Raw genomic sequence first — 21858 nt, 5'->3', positions numbered from 1 at the left:
CTGTGTTAATTTTTTTATCCATAAAAACTCCAGGAAATAACTGATTTCAGAAGCTTAACTGCTAACACAAGATATCTGATCTCATATCAGAAGTTTTCAAAGGAAAAGTGAGACTTTATGGGAAAAATCCACCTCCCAACCCCTCTGTAATTAACAAATTACACCTCATTCATTTAATCTGTTCAAAACATTCATGCAGGTCACTGCTCCCAGCCAGGAAATAGTCAGGCACATAAACCTCATGTAAACCACTACTTATCCTTTTTATGCTTCAGTGTTTATAAAGGTTAAACAAAACAGATATAATTTAATGTTGATACCTAGTCAGCTGCCCCTGCATTAGTTTAATATTTGAAGCACAGACATGACAGTGGTATTGATCCTCTCCTCAGGCTCTTGGGACAAAAGCAAATAGGAATATTTCCCAAAAATGATAAAATATTGGTGACATTAAGTATCCATAAAGTGAAACCAACATTCATACAAAGCCCGCTCCTCACCCGTCTTCTCCGTCTGTAGTACATGCCGCTGTGATTGCCATCAACGATGCCATCGACCACGGCGTACCAGAGGGCACGCTGGCTGCCATGCACAACCCCAACGCCATGCTGGTCAACCTGGATCCCAACTGTGCCCGCCAGTACCATGACACTCTGTACCAGGCCAAGGGAGAGAAGGTGGCCAACTCACGCAAACGGGTACGTAAACAGTGAGGCTTTAAACTTCAGCGCCAAGGCCGGGGGATGGTGTGCAGTGATGCTGTGTGAGGGTTTCAGATGGCCAGAAATGAACGGTGGCCTGGGGCACGTTATCTTTGAGATGCCATAAAAGGATCATATAATTAAAAACGATGGGGTTAATGGGAGTCAGCATGCAGTTTTTGATTAGAAAATAATTGAACATGCCGCCTGAAGCAGTGAAAGGGTTTTGGTTTCAGACAGATTAAAATGCTGAGGCCACACAAACCAGCAGGACAACAAAAATGAAAACAACAAATGGTCTGACTAGGGACTGAGAAGGGAATAAAATCACTCCATCCTGTGTTGACAGGTCTCCAAGCAATTTCTTGCAGTGAGGAATAAAACATAACATAAAAAGGCTGTTTTGCCAATAGGCAAAGCAAATAAATGACCAAATTTACCCCAAAAATAAGAACAAGGGCACAAAAGTACCCTCTGGAAAGAGAAGTATATAACTGTGGTTCAGTAGTGCTAATGCTGTTTGGTTTTGCTTGCTGTCGGCCACATTTCCATCTTTCTGCTCAAACAGCAAATGGAGAACACTGAAGCAGAGAGAGACGTCTACGATGAGCTCCTCACCCAGGCTGAAATCCAAGGCAACGTCAACAAGGTCAACGGTGAGTCTCAGGAACACAGATACACACTTTTATTTACTGATTTTGGTCATTTGGTTTTTGTGGCGCAGGCGTAAAATGTCAACCTTTCTTCAACAGTGAGCAATGCCCTGAGCGCGGCCGAGCAGGCTTTGCTGAGCGGCAACGAGGACATGTTGTACGAGGCCCTCAAAGCCATGGGCGTCAAGAACCTGCAGCCCCAGAACAAAGGCTGGTACCTCAAACAGCTGCTGGCAGACCGGGAGAATAAAGAGCAGGTAGGAGGTCGTTGTGCAATGAAATGGTGAAATGTCAGCTTCTCTGTGTCTTCGTTTATGTATCTCACCCAGACCTCTTCCTAATTAGGCGTCTCCAGGAGAGGCTCTGACTAAAGACGAGCTGCAGAGCGGCGTGGACGTGGCCAATGAGATTGCAGAAGGCTACCTAAAGAGTATGCATCCAATGATTGACCTTCTTCCTCCTACATCCCCCTACCTGCATCTCTGTGTTCATATAATTTAATCACTTTTGTTTATTCCCTGTGTGTGTGTGTGTGTGTGTGTGTGTAGTGTTGAAGGCAGTGGAGCGCATCAACGATGCCGTCAGAGCTGCCGTGCCAGAGAGGACAGTGGAAGAGCTGATGAACCCTGACGCTCAGCTGCCTGAGGTCTACCCCAGTGCTGCAGACCTGTACCAGAGAGAACTCGCCAGCCTCCAGCAGCAGAGCGCAGAGGTGTCCATGACAACAGACATGCCCAAAATAAAATACACATACAGTACACGTACAAATACGTAGAGCCCACACCTGCACCTATAGCATCAATGTAAAATGTGATCGTGTGGCTTTTGAGGCTGAATTACACAACCCGGTTGACCTGAAAGTAAAACTACTTTATGTTGAGTTTATTTCATGTATCACTGATAAAACACATTGAAATAGAAACTTTTTTATCACCTGGTTGCTTGCAAGTTTCCAGTTGATAACGTACATATTTAATGCACAGAATTTTTTTTTTTTCTCTGGCATTTCTCTCCTACATCACAGTGTTGTAGAGCTGAAACCGTGAGTCAATTCATTGATTAGGGAATAAACAGAAGATGCAAAATTCTGCTTATCAATCAATTTCTTTATCAAGCAAAACATTTGCTTATATTCAGCTTCTAAAAATAAAGATTTGCTACTATTTTTTGTTCATATTGATGTAAACTGAATATTGGGTTTTGCAGTGTTGGTCAGATAAAACAAGCAGATTGATGACATCGCCCTGGGTTCTGGGAGAATGTGATGGCATTTTTTTATGGTACAAAAAAATTGACGTAAATAACCAGAAGACAAAACAATAAACACAAATCTATCTTAACACAGTAGGTCACACTAAACAAACAAAATAATAAACACAAACGCATAACATTACAAAATCAATCAGGCTTGCCAACCTTAATTGGTAACAAGATATTAAAGGGTAAAATAAATTAAAAAGTGGATAAATAAATGAACAAGAAACCAAAACAAAACAAAGGCTAATAATTCAGATTCTGCTTTACATATTTGTTTTAGTTCAATACTAATTTTCTACCAGCCTTCCACTTCGACAGTCACACATGATGTCTGATCCCAACATCCTGATTAGTTTGTAGAATTACATCAACATACTGTTTCCCTCTGACTGTCCGTCTTTGCCTCTGGTACTCTTCATCGGCAGTTTGACATATGAGGTAAATTTGTGGTCTCTGTCCCGCAGGGCTCGCTGTCCCACCCTGAGCTGCTCGTTGCCGTGGAGATGCTGTCATCAGTGGTGCTGATGAACGAGGCGTTGGATGTCGGCGACCGAGCCGCCCTCTGGAAACAGCTGTCCAGCGCTGTCACTGGACTCAGTAATGTGGAGGATGAATATGCACAGAGGTGAGTGCACGTGCACGCACACCGCAGGAGTCAGTGACACATGGTCTCAGTGATGTCTGAGGTGTTGTGTGTGTTTTCTGACGGGAATACCTGTGTGTTCCTCAGGTATATGGATGAGCTGATGCGTCTTAAGGCAGCAGCCAGGGAGCAGGGCGGTGACTACCTGACCTGGAACGACATTCAGGCCTGTATCGACCAGGTCAACCTGGCTGTGCAGGAGGAGCATGAACGTAAGAGACGAGTACACCCACATTTACACAAACTCCCAATATGCCAAACTATAACCTACACGCTGACTCCACAACACAACGATTCATCCCAATTAAGTTAAAGGAGATATTTGTAAGTTTTGGAATTGCTACATAGCCACCATTAGCTACACTTACCATTACATACTGGTCTAGAAGAGAAGTTGTGAGTTCAGCATCAAACTTCATTCCTTTACAAGAGAAGAGCTGTCTCCAGCAGTGGAAAGCAACACAAATTTGAAACTGACTGTTAACTAGGGAAGTTAGCACACTAACCAGCTAGCCCTGGTCAGTCTACTGAGGTTAGCATGCTAACCAGCTCTACAGAGCATTATAGTGAGTTTTCCAAGTGTCTGTAATGTTTCCCTGTAACTGCTTGATGTGTAAATAAGCAGCTGTTTGCTGAGAGGTTCAACACACCATCTTAAAAGCCGATGATATGCAAATTTTGTGTTCACAACTTCAATAGGCTAATAGGCAAATAGTTTGTGTGCTGTTCATATATGTCAAAACAATAAAACAATTTAATAGTATACTATGGAACCTCTATCAGTAACATACATAATAAATGTAGAATATAGTCATGATTTATATGATATGACCATGACCCCCAAAATAACACAGTCTCTTAACTTTTGTAAGTTCATTTGTTGGCCACAGGTTCAGAAGTATATCATAAATGCATATATTCAGACTTTTAATCAGTCTGTCTCTACATCTGCTTGTAATTTTGCAGGTATCGCTGCCATTGGCCTGATCAACGAGGCCCTGGACGAAGGGGATCCTATGAAGACCCTGGCCATGCTGCAGAACCCCTCGGCCAAGCTCACAGACGTGGACCCGTCTGTGGCTCAGCACTACCACGATATTCTGCTGGAGGCCCGCAGGGAGAAGGCTCATGTAAGACACCCTCACAACGTACACATGCGTCTGGGAGTAGCCTTACATTTACACAGCTGCTGTAGGAAGGAGGATGTAAGAAACAGATGTTCTGGTTATAAGATAAGATCGCCTTTATTAGTCCCACAGTGGGGAAATTCACAGTTATGAGTGAGACGAGTGTGAGGTTTGGATGAGGATTAGCCTCCTCTGGTTACTGTGTTAGGTGTCCCAGTCTCTCCTTTTGTGATTTGCTTTTTCGTGTGTATCTAGTATTCAGGTGAGCATTATGCAAACACTTCATGCAAACAGAGCCTGGCTACAGTTACCTCCAGTCTCCTGACATGAGGCTTTTTACTGCAGCTCACACAGTTGAAAGTTGTCATGGCTTTTCTCTATGACTGGGCTAATGATGCATATGAGCGTTGTAATGAATGTCGGTGTTTTTGGATTAAGTGTAACGTGGCCAAAAATGTGCAGCTGTTGGAGGTGCAGTGTTTGGTTTAGTTCAGGCACTAAGAGCTTAGATCTGTGCTTGTGCTTCCAAGGATTTGCCCTGAAAAGCTACACTATTGGCACCTTTTACATTAAAATTTAAGCATTTGCTAATTTTGATTATTTATTGATTTTGAAAGAATACAATTCTTACTGCTGGGTACTGACAGCCCTTATCTAAGCACAAAGTCACATGCTAGAAGGAGAACTAACCAGTTCTCTGTCAAAAACAGCACAGACCAAAGTCATACTTTGGTAATTTTTGAGAAGCAACAAGCTGTGCATTCAGGTCTGGCCACTGAGGGTTTATTACATCACCTGGAAGCCCCAAAGTTTTAAAAACAGGATGCAGAACTTTATGTATCAACTGTTAGATGGGCGTATTATTGTGGGTTTGTAGTCATGGCTCAAAAGAGACCTCAGGCCCGTCGTGGTCGCAGATGGCTTCATGTGACTCAGGCCTCTGAGCCCCATGTGACTCGACCACACTGCTGATGTCATGGTGCGATCATCTCTTCTCCCACTCACTTCCTGTCCTGTGTCTGTATGGATCATGTATGTGTGTCTGTGCCTCCTTTCATTCCCTCTCTTAAGTTCTCTGAGGTCTGACCCACTTTTAAGCAGCTCTTGGTTTGATATTTGAATCTCTTGAATCCAGACGCTGTTGGCACAGAAGCTTTCATGAAAGCGAATCATCAGCTCCCTGCTCTCTCTGACTCATTTGCCTGTGTTATCATTACTTGAGTGACCAAGCTGATGAATGCGGCTCTTGAACGTGTGTGTGTCTGTGCAGCATATTTTCATATGATGTCACTGCCAGGGCACCATATTTGGGTTGTTTTCCTGTCGTAGAAGGGAAGGTGGACAGAGGTGGGGGGCAGGTGAGATCAGACTGCACGAGCTGTGTGCAGAGGTGTATCTTAGTTCTAGTTCTTTTTACTTCAAGGTCCCATATTTTACACTTTACCTGTGAAGAAGATCTATTTGTGCTTTTAAAAACAAAAACCATCCCAATGACTGATTTCTGATTATTTCAAATAAAAATATTGCAGCTTTCATTAGATTTCACTCACGAGAAGCTAAATCCAGCATGGTTGGTGGGTCCAGGTAGGTGGGGCCTTGGGCGTCGCTGAGGGTGGTGACAAAAAGTTGCAGAAGTTTTGCTTGTTATAAGGCTCAGTTTCTGAATACAGGCTGTGTGCATCTCTCTGTGGACTGAGGCTTTGATACTTTCACAGTATTAATATAGAACCTAGACCTGCTTTATAATCACAAACACATGGACATCTACCTTTAGACTGGGTGGGACCTTTAAAACTACAGTCCCTCATGATTTTCTTCTGCAAATAGAACAATTCTCAGTGTATCCGTTTTAGCACTGAGTCTGTTTTTATCCTGTGTAAATACAGATAAAGAAAGTCTCTTATCTTCGTTAGACTTAGAGATACTTGGCCCACTGTTTTAAATGTCAACATCATCAGTTACATCTGAACCCTGGAATACATCATGTAGGAACTCGTCACACTTTCAAAACAGGGAAAAAAATGGATAGGAAAAAAAGCTAACTATTTTCTTGCTGATTTCACAAGCATCGGAAATAACAAGCTGGGCCTCAGTGATTTGCTTCCATAAAAGGGCAGAAAGCTGACCATTATGTTAAATGGGCTAGACCCATGGACACACACCAGCCTCTGGTTGTGTGTTGCCGAATGCGGCTGTTGGAGGTGATGAGATAGAGAAGAGGAAGTGGTTGGAGGAGTGTGAGCTTCCTGCAGGAAGGCGCGATGGCAGTGAGGTATTCCCCAGCTGAGACGGAGGGATGAGACGCCGGCAGCTTCACAGGAGCCGAGAATGACTCAGGAGAATAACCCACATGGTTAAGATAAAGTCAGGCTGTTAGAGGTTATCCCCACTCCAGGTGATCTGAGGTCAGCAGGGTTTGAAGGCAAAGCTTGTTTTTTTCGCCTGTGGTTCAATTTGTGACAGTCTCTCTGGTGCTGCCTCATTAACTCTGCAGCATTAGAACAGTTAGTCAGAAAGACAGTCAGGCAGAAGTTTGGCTTTGACTGTGGGCTGAGGGCTGTGCCTAGATAAACAGCAGGAAGTCCTGCCCAGACTCTGCTGACTAACAAGCTGAATATAGGCTGCTATGCCTCTTTAGATGATTATCGCTTGACTTTGTAGCTGCTAACAATCACAACTAGGGCTGCGCAGTATAGGTTTCAGTCTGGTCGTGTGTTTCGTTCTATACGTGTGTTTTCAAGTTTCAGTGAGCTCATGCTTCGTGATTTCTAAGGATGTAAAAAAAAAAAAAGAGGTGCTATACAGAAGAAAAAAAATAGACAATGATTTATAAACTACCCAGCTTTCGCTTCCTCTATTTCCATGATGTGTTTGCAACCTGTGATGAACTACACCAAGCTACGCCCAAGTCCTCCTCCAGTCCCCTCCTCATTCTGGCACCACACCCTGTCTGCAGTGACTTATTCCCCACAAATACCAATTAAAACACCAAATGCAAACACACAGACACTAATCATTGTGCGCCCAGGTACAACTTTGTTTACTATAAAGACAGAGCCCTTTGACTGTGGGTGCATGCTGCTGCAGATGTTAGCTGCCAACCCCGCCCTCCACTTGCATAAGAAATCTACAAGATCGGGTATCAGTCTTACCCGCCCACTTCTTTCACGCAGACACAGACACACACACCTCCTCTCATCTTCCCTGAGGCACATTCAGAAGGGGGCGGGACATGCAAAGGGGAGGGCCGAAACCAAATGAGCTGCCTGTTTTACCGGGCTCTAGAAAGCAGCAGCAGCAAGTAGCTGCAACCGGTGGCTGCACACTTTATACAGAGACAGAGTGCGCCATCTGGACGCAGCTCTGCATTACTACAGAAATAATACAGTCAAAATAATATAATGTTGGACTCTATAATGCGGTCTTAGTTTAGTTTGTGCTCTAAACAAATGAAATCAAAGGGAAAATCTTGATGATGTTTCCTGCATTGTCAGATCTGATTGTGGTGGAGTGTACTTTTCTGTTCCTGCAGATAAGAAGCAGCTACAGAGCAGAGGATTACTAATGCATCAGCAGTGTGTGCGTTTTATCTCTTGCAATGAAAGAGCAAGAGATCTGACATATCAGCACTCACAGTAGCAGAAAAATAGACTCCAGTACAATGCAACTGTTAGAGAAGTTGTAATTTTAACACTGGCTGTGGTCACAGCAGACACATTTAACCCACAGCTGAATTAACACAGACTGAACTGATGAAGTCCAGGAATGAACAGTTCTAAAACTGATGTGTTCTGTATTGTAGGCAGAATAGATATTGTAGTTATTGTAGTTATTATATAGGAGTATAAGCCACTTTAAAAAGTGGCAGGAGGAGTTTCTCAGGAATTTTCCAAACTATCTGCTGTTGATTTTTTTCTATAACATATAAATTGACAGATGAATTCCAGCAATATGAGTGTATTTGTTCTTTCATTTTACAAGTACAAGTATATTTACAAGTACAAAAATTACTAGTAATGAACCAGACAGGGTTCAGGGCAGCAGGAATATATAATCTATTTTGTAATTCACTACCCAATATGTAAGAAGGAAAGTTGTGTTCAAGTTGTTTTCCTGCTGTACTGGTTCCTGGCTTCAGTTTCTTTTTCTGAAAATCATTTGCAGATTTTTAAGATAAAATATTTCAAGTTTTTAAAAAAACTGTGCAACAGAGGCGGGAAGACAAAACGCACACGCTGGCAGAGCCACAAACTTTCCATTTCAGTTTCAGCCGTGATCAATCAGAGGAGAGATGGTGTGTGTGAGTGTTTGTGTGTGTATACATGTGTCTACTGTGTTTGTTACTGAACATATTTTCTTGTGTTCCTCCAGGAGACCCAGGACCCCTCTGCTGTGCTGTGGCTGGATGAGATTCAGGATGCTATTCTGAGGGCAAACAAGGACACACAGGAAGCCATACAGTGTAAGAACACACTTAGAATACACACATTATCAATATGTCAGGAGAGTGTAAAGAGGACTGAAGGCTGATATTTGTCTCCACAGTCTCACAGTCCATCCAGGCCATCAACGAGGCGGTGGACAGTGGTGATGCGGCTCAGACCCTGGCTGCTCTGCGTAACCCTGGGGCAGGACTGTACGGTGTCACCTCAGAGTGTTCCCAGACCTACCAGGACGACCTGGCCAAGATCAAAGATGAGAAGAAGAAAGATGGTGAGGAGATGGATGAGGGGAGGAGCAAATGTATTTGTCATGAGTTGCAGTTAATGTCCTCAGAAGAGTGAGAGTTGATAATACAGGATTTTGAGAAAACTTGGAGGACCGGTGTATATTGTCAGCGGTTATCAGATGTTTTTTTTTTAAAGTTACACTGAATGAGGAGATTTTAATATATTTCACACTTTGAATGGTGGTAGCTCCCTGCACTGTGAGTCTGATACACATTAAACATGCTACACACATGCAGCTCTGCTTACAAAATGCATTGAACCACTTTTTCACATTATTTTGAGAAAAAAAAAAACTGTAACATCACACAATATTACAGTTAAAAATGACAATACTAAAACTGCACTCCATTACTGAAATACATTTAAAATGCAGGGATGATGATTGTTTCTAACTTTTAGCTCATGTTGTGACTTCATCTTGTTCTTGCCATGCTGTCTGTCCAGGCGATAATGGCAGTGAATGGGTGAAGCACTGGGTGAAGGGAGGACACAACTATTACTACAACCTGAAGACCAACGAGGGCACGTGGGTGGAGCCAGAGGGCTTCCTGCAAAACAACACCCAGCTCAACAGGGAGGACATCCAGGTAGGCTCTCAACTGTCCCAGCTGAGCACTGCAAGGGTTGTAACTTTTTAACACCACATTAAACCTTTTGCTTAATTCTCCCCCCTCTCAGTCTGTAGTTTCCGGGGTAACCACAGCCTACAATCGAGAGCAGCTGTGGCTGGCCAATGAGACCCTAATTACCAAGCTGCAAGCTCGTTGTCGTGGCTACCTGGTGAGGAATGGCCTAAAGGAGCGGATGAATTTCCTTAAATCCCAAGACCCAGCTGTTACATGCATACAGGTAAGATAGAGAGATCATCCAGAGGTTACACACAGAAACAACTGTCTGCTGTAAGAAATTATTTTACTGTTGTTGCTCACTATTGTCCATCTGTTTTTTTTTTCTAAGGCCCACTGGAAAGGCTACAAACAGAGGAAGAAGTTCAAAGACCGTAAGCAGTATCTGAAAGACCACACCAATGAGGCTGTCAAGGTAAAATTATGAAAAACATCAAAAAACGGTGTAGAATCAGGATTATAAACACAGTTTAGACTAAAGGATTTGTTTTGGTCCTCCTCAGATCCAGTCCATGGTTCGGATGCATCAAGCTCGTAAGAAATACAAGGATCGTCTAAAGTACTTCCAGGATCACGTGAGTACCAGCAGCCTTAAACCACGTTATGTTGAATTAGCTGCAAACTGAGCTTTGGACAAATATAAACAAACAAGAGAAGACGTTGCAAATTTACTGTCACTAAAATTTGTGCTTCAGCAGAACAAATTGCTTGTTGTTTAATGAAAGCTTTCAATCATGTTGCCTCGACATAAATTTCCCCTGACACATCCGCTGACATTTCCCCCGGGTCCTGCGGGGCTTCAGGGAGGCAGATGGCTCATTTAGCACTCTGATATGTGTGAAGTCATTTCCACTCTGACTCACTCACTGTGGATTCCTGTGGTACTGTCTGTAATGAGGACTATTGATCAGCCAAGTGGTTGGTGTTTTATACTGCAGATCAATGAGGTGGTGAAGATTCAGGCTTTCATTAGAGCCAACAAGGCCAGGGACGACTACAAGACGCTGAGTGAGTTGACTGTCTTCATGCAAACTTTGCTATGGTTTAGTGTCTGACTTCAGCAGCAGCTTGACTTTCCAAACTCTCCTCTGTTTCCACGCACAGTCAGCGCTGATGATCCTCCGATGGCGGTGGTGAGGAAGTTCGTCCACTTGCTGGACCACAGCGATCAGGACTTCCAGGAGGAGCTGGAGCTGATGCGGCTCCGTGAGGAGGTGGTCACCAACATTCGCTCAAACCAGCAGCTGGAGAACGACCTGAACCTGATGGACATCAAAATCGGCCTGCTGGTGAAGAACAAGATCACGCTGCAGGAGGTGGTGTCCCACAGCAAGAAGCTGACCAAGAAGAACAAAAGTCAGCTGTCAGACATGATGATGATGAACAAGCAGAGGGGAGGCCTGAAGGCCCTCAGCAAGGAGAAGAGGGTCAAACTGGAAGCCTACCAGTACCTGTTTTACCTGTTACAGGTAACAATAAAGTATATCTCTGTGTTTTTAATCTGGATCTCTCAAACATCAGGGATCTTGTGGCTGTATCTGTCTTCCCAGTTGATATCTCCTTAATAACACTTCCACGTCCAAATCTCTACTTCTTTTTAGACCAACCCCACTTACCTCGCCAAGCTGATCTTCCAGATGCCACAGAATAAATCCACAAAGTTCATGGACTCTGTGATCTTCACCCTGTATAACTACGCCTCTAACCAGAGAGAGGAGTACCTGCTGCTCAAGCTCTTCAAAACTGCCCTGCAGGAGGAGATCAAGTGAGAATCAATGAAACCTACATAAAACAATGTATGTTGTGTTTTCAGTCAGATGAGGTCTAAAAGTTTCCTTTATCAACTGTCTGCAGGTCAAAGGTGGATCAGATGAAGGAGATTGTGACAGGAAACCCTACGGTCATCAAGATGGTGGTGAGTTTCCACCGAGGTGCGCGGGGACAGAACGCTCTGAGGCAGATCCTGGCACCGGTCGTCAAAGAGATCATGGATGACAAAACGCTAAACATCAAAACCGACCCGGTGGACATCTATAAGAGCTGGGTCAACCAGATGGAGACGCAGACCGGAGAGGCCAGGTGAGGTGGAGATCGGGTTGTACCTGTGTGATGTCAGCTCCCTCTGAAGGCAGGCTGCTGCTTCTGCCAATGTAGTGATGACAACTGAGTACTCATGGGTCAGAATAGGGGTGTGTGCTATTAGTCGACTAAATGATTAAAGGTTGCTGTCCCCTGAAAAGAAGAAAATAAGTTGTGTGTAGGCTGTGTCAGAATAAACTGGAATATACCACATTAACACAGGTATGTGAACTTAACCTGCAAACCAATATCACACTGTTTACCTATAGATCCTGATTAAATTGTGCTTTACTTATGTAAAGTAGAACATCACAGAAAGGTAGATTGAATAGTTATCACACAAACTATTATAAAAGAAAACTAGTTGTGGAACTAATTTCAAGAATCAGACCAATCTGAAAACAAGGCAAGAAAAAAGGTTTTATTTTCTTTTTTAGTTCGTTGAATTGGCTAAAGGCAAAATCATCACTAAGACCACAAGTGTCTAATCGTACACTAAGACTGAAATTCAGATTTAAAACCATATTCAGACTCATCACATAGTTGATCAGATAGTTCTTTGTAGTGTATGTCTAGTAGTCCATAATGTATTTTTTACCCCACTGGCAGATTTTTTTTGTTTGATACCAGCAAATTTCTCCAAAATACAGAATTTTCTCCTGCCAGCAGAAGGGTTTTTTGCACACATGACAGCATGGCGACAGCACTGCTAACCACCACTCACACATTTGAAGCAGCAAGGTTGCAGATGTCACGATCAACATTGATGGTTCCTCCTTTCCTCCATCTGTTTCTGCTCCTCTTCTCTCTCTTTCTCTGTCATGTCGTCAACAGTAAGCTGCCATATGACGTGACTCCGGAGCAGGCGATGTCCCACGAGGAGGTGAGGACCAGACTGGAAGCCTCGATCAAGAACATGAAGACGATCACTGACAAATTCCTGTCTGCTATCATCGTCTCTGTGGATAAGATTCCGTAAGTTCCTCACTCGCAGCATCACTTTCTGTGTGGGTCACATTTTTACAGACTGGAGTCAGACGTTTGTCTAAGCTCGCACGTCTCACACTGTCTGTGTGGCTTTTATCTGTCAGATACGGGATGCGGTTCATCTCCAAAGTGCTCAAGGACACCCTCCATGAGAAGTTCCCAGATGCTACAGAGGACGAACTGCTCAAGGTTTGCGTTCATGTTTTGCAGACTCAGTCACTCTGAGCACCTCAGTCTTTAAAGGGTCGATTCTCCCAAATCACAAAGACTATAGATCAGTGGTTCTCAAGCTTTTTCACATCAAGGACCCCTAAACTGACACAAATTAGACCCCAGACCCGTATTTAATAAGATTTTTGCTTTTAGATGTTTTATTACAGAAATAGTTTTTGAAGAGTTTTTTTGAAAGATCAAAATAGTCATATATTGTGTCACTGTGTTACTTATCAATGAAATTATAGTTAAAAGAAATGATTCCACTTTTTGCTGGGGACCCCCACGAACCCCCCAAAGGACTCCTGGAGGTCCCCAGACCCCACTCTGAGAACCACTGGCATAGATCATTTCCATGCAGATTATTTCTGTTTGATGTGTAAATGTGCTCAGCAGAATGACATTAGATTTATGACACTTCAGATATTACATTTGGATCCAGGTTAGCTTGACTCTAAACTGACCCTTGAACAAGCACAGCTCCCTTTCTCCTGCCTCCTCATTGAACTGTTTTATTACCTTTCCTCTCACCTTCTACCTGCCTCTCCCTTCCCTGTTTCTTACACGTTTCTTTCCTTTTTTTCATTTTCTTGCTGTTGCTCTGTTCTTTCCTTCTTGCCGACCAGCTCCAGCCTCTCTGTCCGGGTTAGGGGTGTCCTCCCTCTCTCTGTCTGCTGACATTAAGGTGAGCCATGCCACTCTTCTGGCTCTCCTCCTCTTGCTGCACAAGCTATGTCCTTGTCCTCGTGTTCAGTAACTCCCTCATTTTGCAGTAGCATCTTCTGAATCTTGAATCTTAACTCATTTCACTCCTGATCAATCATCATGGTCCTGAAATAGAAAGATGCAAACCCACATGTATTTTACAGTTTGCTGCAAATACTAGTACATATACTTATGCTGATGGTTGTATCGCACAGCACTTTTGAATATCACTTGATATTTGTCTGAACAGTTTTGTAAATTGTTCATCATACAATTTAAAACATTTCGCCTAATTAAAGGTCCCATATTTTACACTTTTCCTGTGTTTTATCTGAAGTGTTGATCTATTTGTGGTTTTAAGAACCAAAAATCATCTCAGTGTAGTTTTACATCTCCTCTCTCAGGCTTCTCTCTGGAGCTCCAGTAACAACAAGTTGGTGAACCAATCAGAAGAGATGCTCTGAGCCTCTCTTCTGATTGGCTGACTGTTTTCTGAGTGATCCAATAAAAATATAGTAGATTTCAAGTAAACACTCAGAGAAACCAAATCCTGTAAGGTTGGATGGTGGGTCCAGGTGGGCAGGGCTTGGGACATACCTGAGAGCGGTGACTGTGTTGTTGTGACATCACAAAGTTCCAGAAGTCCTGACGGCTGGTTTTAAGGCTCAGTTTCTGAATACAGGCTGTGTGCATTTCTCTGTGGACTGAGGCTTTGATACTTTCACAGTATTAATATAGAACCTAGACCTGCTTTATAATCACAAACACATGGACATCTACCTTTATATAATGTGGGACCTTTAATGCTTTCCAGTTTTAAAAGCTTTTATATATTAATGCTATTGATGGTAATATTTCTTTAATACTAAACAAAGGGCTCATAAAACATGAAAAACAAGCCATCTGTTCCTAATCATTTTTAACTGACTGAATCATTTCATTCTGGCCTCTCAGATTGTGGGGAACCTCTTGTATTACCGCTACATGAACCCGGCCATCGTGGCGCCAGATGCCTTCGACATCATTGAGGTGTCAGCGGGTGGCCAGCTGACCACCGAGCAGCGGCGGAACCTGGGCTCCGTGGCCAAGATGCTGCAGCACGCTGCCTCCAATAAGATGTTTCTGGGGGACAACGCCCACCTCAACCCCATCAATGAATATCTCAGCGCCTCATATCAGAAATTCAGGTCTGATGTTAATTGTCACAGAAATGTAAAGCATTCAGCGATTCAGTTTCTTTCCTTTTTCCTCGCGTGTTGACCTCTTTGTCTGAAGGTCTCTTCCATCTTCCACCGCAGGCGTTTCTTCCTGGCAGCATGTGACGTCCACTCACTGGAAGATAAGTTCAACGTGGATCAGTACTCTGACTTAGTCACCGTCACCAAACCTGTCATCTACATCTCCATCGGAGAGATTATCAACACTCACACAGTGAGTTTGACCTCTGCCTCGCTCACCTCACTTTAACGCTTTCTGTCTCAGATCATTCCCAGTGTATGTTAAAGTGCACGTACCCAAATATTAGTCAGTACTTCAAATGTTTAGATGTTTTGAGATGTTTTGTCATCAATGACAAACTTGCTTTTCCTGTACTGTTAGCTGCTGCTGGACCATCAGGACGCCATCGCTCCAGAGCACAATGACCCCATCCATGAGCTGCTGGAGGACCTGGGCGAGGTTCCCACTGTAGAGTCTCTCATCGGTGAGTGGAGTGTGGCAGGAAAGGCTCTCCAGTCTAACCAGCAGTGTCAATAACATGAGCCTCATGGACTATATCTAGCATTGTTCACTGATAGAGCCTGTGTTGTTTTCCCAACTTTGGCTAATCCGTCCACTAATTGGAAGGTTGGTGGTTCAATTTCTGCCTCCTCCTGTCCGCATTTCTAAGTGCCGCCCTTAGAAATTTCCCTTATGTATAATCACTATGTGTGAGTTTGTGTGTGTATGTTTAAAAAAAGTGCTGCAGGTGTAGGAAAAAAGCGCCGTCTGTGAATAGGTGAATATGGCTTCTTTGGAAAGCGATTAGAGGTCAAAAAGACGAGAAAGTGCAGTTTTTTATGTATGTTGACACAGTGTTTTACTTGAAGCTGCTGTTTTAAATCACTCAAAAATGCTGTGTATTAATATTGTGATCACATGAAGCTTTAATGACTCAAACGATTAAATAAATCAGTTATTGTTGGAAATATAAAAATAGAGAAACCAATGTGATCCTCTGAGCCGACTGTTATCCGTTCTCTGTAACACTCAGGTGAGAATCCTCTTCCTGCTGACGACCCCAACAAAGAGCTGATGGGGAAGACTGAGGTTTCACTCACACTCACTAACAAATTTGACGTCCCCGGTGAGGCCAACGCTGAGATGGACGCCAAGACTCTCCTGCTCAAGTGAGTCCACTGGTTCAAGACTAACAGAATGGATGAATGTGGTTGTTTTCAGATGTTTCTTACATCTCTGTGTTTCTTTTGTTCCTTTCCAGCACCAAGAGGCTGATTGTGGACGTGATCCGGTTCCAGCCTGGGGAGACGCTAACTGAGATCCTGGACTTGACTGCCAGCCCAGAGCAGGTCAGAAATAAGATGCAGTACACTGCTGATGTTGTGGTGCCACGATTAAAAAAATCTTAAGGTTTTATACGTCAGTAGCTTGAATCTGTGATTACTTAAACAGTCTAGTCAGCCTTTAGCTATGTCCACACTGCATATTTCATCTGAGTGGAAAACTACTGGATTGACCAATAAATCAAAACAGGAACTTCCTCTTCAAACAGGCCTAAAAGCAAAGGCTGACTTTATTTTGTTGAAGTGCTCATGGAATTTCACTTACAACATCCTCATGGGAAATTTTTAGGTAACACTATAACCATACCAGACAGTGTTACTTCTATAATTTTTTTTATTTACAGTTTATTTTCAGTAAATACACCTAATTAACATAATAGACCGTAACAATAGGGAAAGTAAACCTCAACATAAAAGTTTTAAGAACCAAAAACCATCTCAACGTAGTTGGAAATCTGCCTTTTTACAATATGGGACATTTAAGCTTTAAAGACATTTTCTCTGATTACATTAGAGCTGCAGAAGTGTCGCTTATCTGAAATTCTGATCCATCTCATTTCCCTGGGTGACAGGAAGCAGAGTACCAGCGTGCCATGCAGAGGAGGGCCATCCGAGACGCCAAGACCCCAGAGAAGATGAAGCAGGTCAAACCGGTAGTGGACGACAGCCTGACGCTGCAGGGGAAGAAAGACAAGATCAAGAGCAACCTGCAGAGGCTGGCAGAGCTGGGGAAGGTTCACCCCGAGAACCGCTATCAGGACCTCATCAACGACATAGCCAAGGTAAAAAGTTAGAGATTGTCCATGGACATAAATAAAACAACAGTATTTGTTGAGTTTTATATAAATGTGTTGTTTTTGTGTTTTTGTGTGTGTGTATTACAGGACATCAGAAATCAGAGACGGTATCGTCAGCGCAGGAAAGCCGAGCTGGTGAAACTTCAGCAGACAAACGCCGCCCTGAATTCAAAAACCAAATTTTACAATGTCCAGATTGATTCATACAATCAGTATATCAAGACATGCATGGACAACCTGGCCAGCAAGGGCAAGTGAGTGGCTTTTTAATCTTTAAACATGTCACATTTCTTATTTGTAGTTCACTCAATCACATGGACACAGGCACTGTGGTGCATACTCCTTAAAGTGCTGCTCAAAAGCCTAAACCTAAGTTGGATTTTATTCATTGTTGCCTGTTTAAATCCACTTTTAAAGGTGAGCTATATAATCCGCCAAACAATTCACACGCATACATGATTAACCTGCAGACAGAAGCCTAACCTGTTTAGAATGAAACCTCCAACTGACTAGTGAACAAACATATTTCACCCTGGGGGGTTAGCAGGGGTTGGGGTAAGAGTTTTGGTCCCATGTGTGGGGCTAGAGGGTTGGACAGGGCAGTGAGAGAAAGGGAAAAAAATGCCACATTCTTTGTCCTTTAAAGTAACGAACTGTGCCACAAATCAGAACTGGGTCATTTGTAGCAGGAAGTGACACACAATGTTTACCGTCAGACACCTGCTGGTTTTGATTTTGGACGTCTAATCAGGGGTTGTTTAATCATGGAGTGCAGGATGCAATTAAATACAGCTGCTGCCTGGTTGGATAGACAACCAGTACTGTGGTTACCTGGGGGCAGGAGTCTAAACAATTCAAAAGCAATTCAGTTTTATTTGTCACTTTGCCAAGGTACAATGTACAGTAGGCAAAGCAGTGAAAGCAGGGCAGACTGTGCAAAACTGCAAGGAAAAAAAAAATCAGGAGTATGACAAATATTTCATATGGCAGGAAATATCATGGTCTTCAATATTGTCAAATATCACAAGCCCAATAGAAAGCAAAGATAAATGCCAGAATATGTGGTTAGTTTCCTTAGTGTCAGATACAATATATGAGACGGTGAATGGTGCAGCTCAGGTTTGAAAACAATGAGACGTGAAGAACCATTAATGCTTTGTGCTAAGAGATGGTTTTATGATGCACTGTACACTTGTCTCTCTCACTTCTCTCAGGTTGTCAAAGAAACCAGGTGACCAGAAGGCCAAGAAGAGTAAACAGGTTTCACAGAAATACACGGCCTCTCGCCTCCACGAGAAGGGCGTGCTGATCGCCATAGAGGATCTGCAGCCCAACCAGTGAGTTCTGCTTCTTTAAATGCAAAACCAAGCGTAAGGCACTAACATTGTAAATTTTATAGGTCCCATAATTAACACATTTCTGTCTGAACAGTTTCATAAATTATTTAACTCGTACAATTTAAAACATTTTGCCTAATTGAATAAGATGTTGAAATTAAGCTGTTGATTGGCTGTTCTGCTGCTCAACCTTCTTAGTTGATGCAACATTAAATATCAGAGCAAAACATATCTAACTTTATCTTATACTTCTATTCATCTCAGGCATTTTAGTTGAATTTGCGACAGTTTAAGAACCAGTGAGCTTCTGTTTCTTGATTCCATTCTCCTCATTGACTAATCTTCTGTTTGCTCCTCTTTTCGTAGGTTCAAGAATGTCATTTTTGAGATTTCGCCATCAGAGGCAGTCGGAGTATTTGATGTGAAGGCTAAGCTCATGGGCGTGCACTTGGAGACATTACAGTTAGAATATCAGGTATCATTTCTGTTTCACACAATAACTAAGTCCCAGTTTTCCTTATAGTCTGTCACAGAGAGGGTTGGTTGTGATTGTGGCTGATCTCTTCTGTATTTGTTCCTCAGGATCTCCTCCAGCTGCAGTATGAAGGGGTGGCGGTGATGAAGCTCTTCGACAGGGCCACCATCAACGTCAACCTGCTCATTTTCCTGCTCAACAAGAAATTTTATGGAAAGTAGAGAAACAGGAGAAAAGGGCAACAGACTGATTGAAACCACAGAACCCACTTAAAGGGGTCACTGAAAGCCCAGACCTGAACCATCCTGGCTTTCCTACACATTCCCTACTGCACTTCTCTTATGTGCCTATGCAAATTTATGTGCATTATTTTTTATTATGTTGATCACAATTTGTGCTTTATTCTTGATGGAACACTCCATTGTGCAACTCAAGTGAGTAAACCACAGACGCTTGCTGGAGTTTTCTTACTGTCTGTAACTGCAGCTAGGTCAGAGGTTCAAGATTTGTATTGTTTTGCTTTAAATATTATGAATATCTTGTGCATGGGCTTTGATTAATTATAAAAATGTATGTTTTATGTAAAGAGATCATGTTTTATGTCTTTCTTAGCTGTTAGTTTATCTCCACTGCTGCCAAAGAGCTAGCGTACTTCTCAGCAGGGCTATAGCAGCTACGTGAGGCAGTATTGTGCAAGTTCTGACCTGGTATTGGACTCAATGACTCTGTCTCCTCTTGGACATCGTTGTGTTTGATTTCTGTGTGGTTGCTTGAGACAAATTGGAAAGAAAAACTGAAAAAGGTAGAGGGAAAGAGAAACAAGATGGACTCCTCCTCCTCCTTCATTGTATTTTATTTTGAAAACATAATAGTTAAAGTATTTTTCACATATTTGGAATTCAGTATGGTTCAACTCTTCCCTGTCTCTCTTGATTTGGATCCAACCCACCTCAACCCAAAATGCACAGACAAATATTCTGGAATCTATGGAAACAGAAAAACAATTGTGAAACAGTTGTCATGCTCATATTGAGCCGTTGACCTCTAAACTTGATGTTTTTCAGTATAATTAACTTTAGAATTAAATTTTTTTGCAATAGCATGACAAATTTACATTACACCACTCACATCTAGTCTGTACTGGCACCAGTGTTGGGGAGTAGCTACTTACATGTAAAAGAATCATGTCATTAAATTACAAAATAAATGTGATTGTAATTTGTTACTGTTACTAAGAAAAAAAATTTAATTAAACTATACTTACTTATCAAAATGTTTGTGCTTACAAAAGAGTTACATCCTAATTTTGTTTGGTAAAAAGCTGATATGTAGAATATAATAATCATTGTGTTGCGTCGCGTCTTCTGGCCGGGCAGGAACGTCCTCTGATGGCATATCTGTGGACAACCTGGGTCAGACAGGTGACAGATGTGAGACTAATAACTCTCACTAACTTCACTCAGCATTGTGTTTTCATTAGATATGAGCTTGTAGAGATCATTAGGTTGTAAAATTTCTACAGGGCATCGACAGACTAAATTAATGGTACTGAAAATAAACCAAAAAGCAAGTTACATCACTTTGATGAAGTAATAGAAACATTTACATCACTGATAATATTTTAAACAGAGTAATTAGGAATCTGTAACCTTCTCAACACTGGCGCGAACAGACTCTGCAGTTTTCTTTCTGTCTTGACAAGTCAGGATGTTTTTTTTCGGTTTGTCTCAAACTGGACCGAGCAGCCGTGACTACAGCCCTGATGCTCAGAACTGACCTACAGTAGATTTGTGCTTCTGGCTCCCACATTCATCAGCAGAAGAAACATGGCTCTCCTGCTCTCCTGCACACCAGGCTGTGCAGATGTGTTCAGTCACTGTTGTCTCAGATGACTTACTGGAAATTAATTTTTTCATATCTCTTATGTTCATCTTGCATAACGGAAACACAGATTGTTACATCATAAAATCGATTTAGTGAACATAACTTCATCACTGTTAAGCAGGAAAACACGAGATGGGCTTTAGAAGTGTAAAATGCACGTTGTCTTGTTGAAAATAATTCAAAAAAGTTGCCCTTATTTATATTTTATATGTCATGAGTCTACATTATACTGTGGCAAAACCTAAGACAGATCATGTGAGTGAGATAGTGAGCTTGAGGATGTGCAGTATTACTGTGACTAGACTTGTGGGTCCAGCTGATATCACTGTACACATCTCATTTTTAGTCAAGTGTTGATTGTATCAGAGTTATTTCAAGAAGCCTTAAATTGAGATTCCACGCAGACGTATTGAACTAGATGTTGATTTTCTGTCTTGTGTAAAGTTGACCTGGTTGATACTAGTCTCTGAAATGGAGGAGATCGAGCTCTGTACATTATTTTCTCTCATTCATGGTCCATCAAGTGTATTTTACCTCTTCCAGAATAAAGCGCTACAGATGCAGTGTGTTCTCCCTAATCTGTGGAAACTGACCCAATTCGTATACTTCAGTACAATACCTAACTTCAGAACTTCTGTTTTATGTTACTTCAAATTGCACTTTTTAATTGCACTTTTACTCCACTACATTTATTTGAGCACTTGAAGATTTTACATTAAAAACATGGCATTACTGCACTGATGCAGATTAAACCACCCAACAGTATATAAAGCAGTTAAAATCAGAAGTTAAAAAACTCCACGACAGTATGAAAATACTACACATCAATGCATTGGTAATAATGAAATAAAACATCTGCAGGGATCATACTTCTGTATAAATGATGCTTTTACTTTTGGTTTCTTAAGTAAATTTTTCTCATCTGTGAGAAAGAAATGGTTCCTGTAATAATAGCAACATAAAGGTAAAGAAAAATGCACATGTGTCCAGGTGTGAGAAGTAAAGAGTGAGAAAGTTCCACCCTATATATTGCTATACAGGTAGAGGACAGGAGGTGTGTGTGTGTGTGTGTGTGTGTGTGTG

General features: G+C 42.2%; 1 protein-coding gene across 1 annotated transcript in view; it reads left to right on the top strand.

The window, feature by feature from the left end:
• Positions 1-21338, top strand: part of iqgap1 (IQ motif containing GTPase activating protein 1) — a 46169-nt gene extending 24831 nt beyond the window's left edge. The window contains exons 8-37 of the mRNA XM_071489597.1: positions 520-698; positions 1270-1357; positions 1454-1611; positions 1700-1784; positions 1903-2066; positions 3076-3236; positions 3342-3466; positions 4221-4384; positions 8753-8843; positions 8927-9094; positions 9556-9698; positions 9790-9960; positions 10069-10152; positions 10241-10312; positions 10676-10745; positions 10842-11206; positions 11339-11502; positions 11592-11816; positions 12651-12791; positions 12908-12992; positions 14676-14908; positions 15020-15152; positions 15321-15423; positions 15973-16108; positions 16201-16288; positions 16855-17064; positions 17167-17333; positions 18294-18416; positions 18783-18891; positions 18999-21338. Of these exons, the coding sequence (XP_071345698.1) occupies positions 520-698; positions 1270-1357; positions 1454-1611; positions 1700-1784; positions 1903-2066; positions 3076-3236; positions 3342-3466; positions 4221-4384; positions 8753-8843; positions 8927-9094; positions 9556-9698; positions 9790-9960; positions 10069-10152; positions 10241-10312; positions 10676-10745; positions 10842-11206; positions 11339-11502; positions 11592-11816; positions 12651-12791; positions 12908-12992; positions 14676-14908; positions 15020-15152; positions 15321-15423; positions 15973-16108; positions 16201-16288; positions 16855-17064; positions 17167-17333; positions 18294-18416; positions 18783-18891; positions 18999-19112 (4319 nt within the window). The 3' untranslated portion in view covers positions 19113-21338. The remainder of the gene's footprint in view (positions 1-519; positions 699-1269; positions 1358-1453; positions 1612-1699; positions 1785-1902; positions 2067-3075; positions 3237-3341; positions 3467-4220; positions 4385-8752; positions 8844-8926; positions 9095-9555; positions 9699-9789; positions 9961-10068; positions 10153-10240; positions 10313-10675; positions 10746-10841; positions 11207-11338; positions 11503-11591; positions 11817-12650; positions 12792-12907; positions 12993-14675; positions 14909-15019; positions 15153-15320; positions 15424-15972; positions 16109-16200; positions 16289-16854; positions 17065-17166; positions 17334-18293; positions 18417-18782; positions 18892-18998) is intronic.
• The last annotated feature ends 520 nt before the right edge of the window (positions 21339-21858 follow it).

The sequence above is a fragment of the Trachinotus anak genome, unplaced genomic scaffold (genome assembly GCF_046630095.1).
Source record: "Trachinotus anak isolate AG129_WGS33_773 ecotype Australia unplaced genomic scaffold, CSIRO_AGI_Tana_v1 ptg000011l, whole genome shotgun sequence".
Classification (NCBI taxonomy): Eukaryota; Metazoa; Chordata; class Actinopteri; order Carangiformes; family Carangidae; genus Trachinotus; species Trachinotus anak.
The sequence above is the reverse complement of the archived record's forward strand: the minus strand, read 5'-3'. Positions and strand labels throughout refer to the sequence as shown.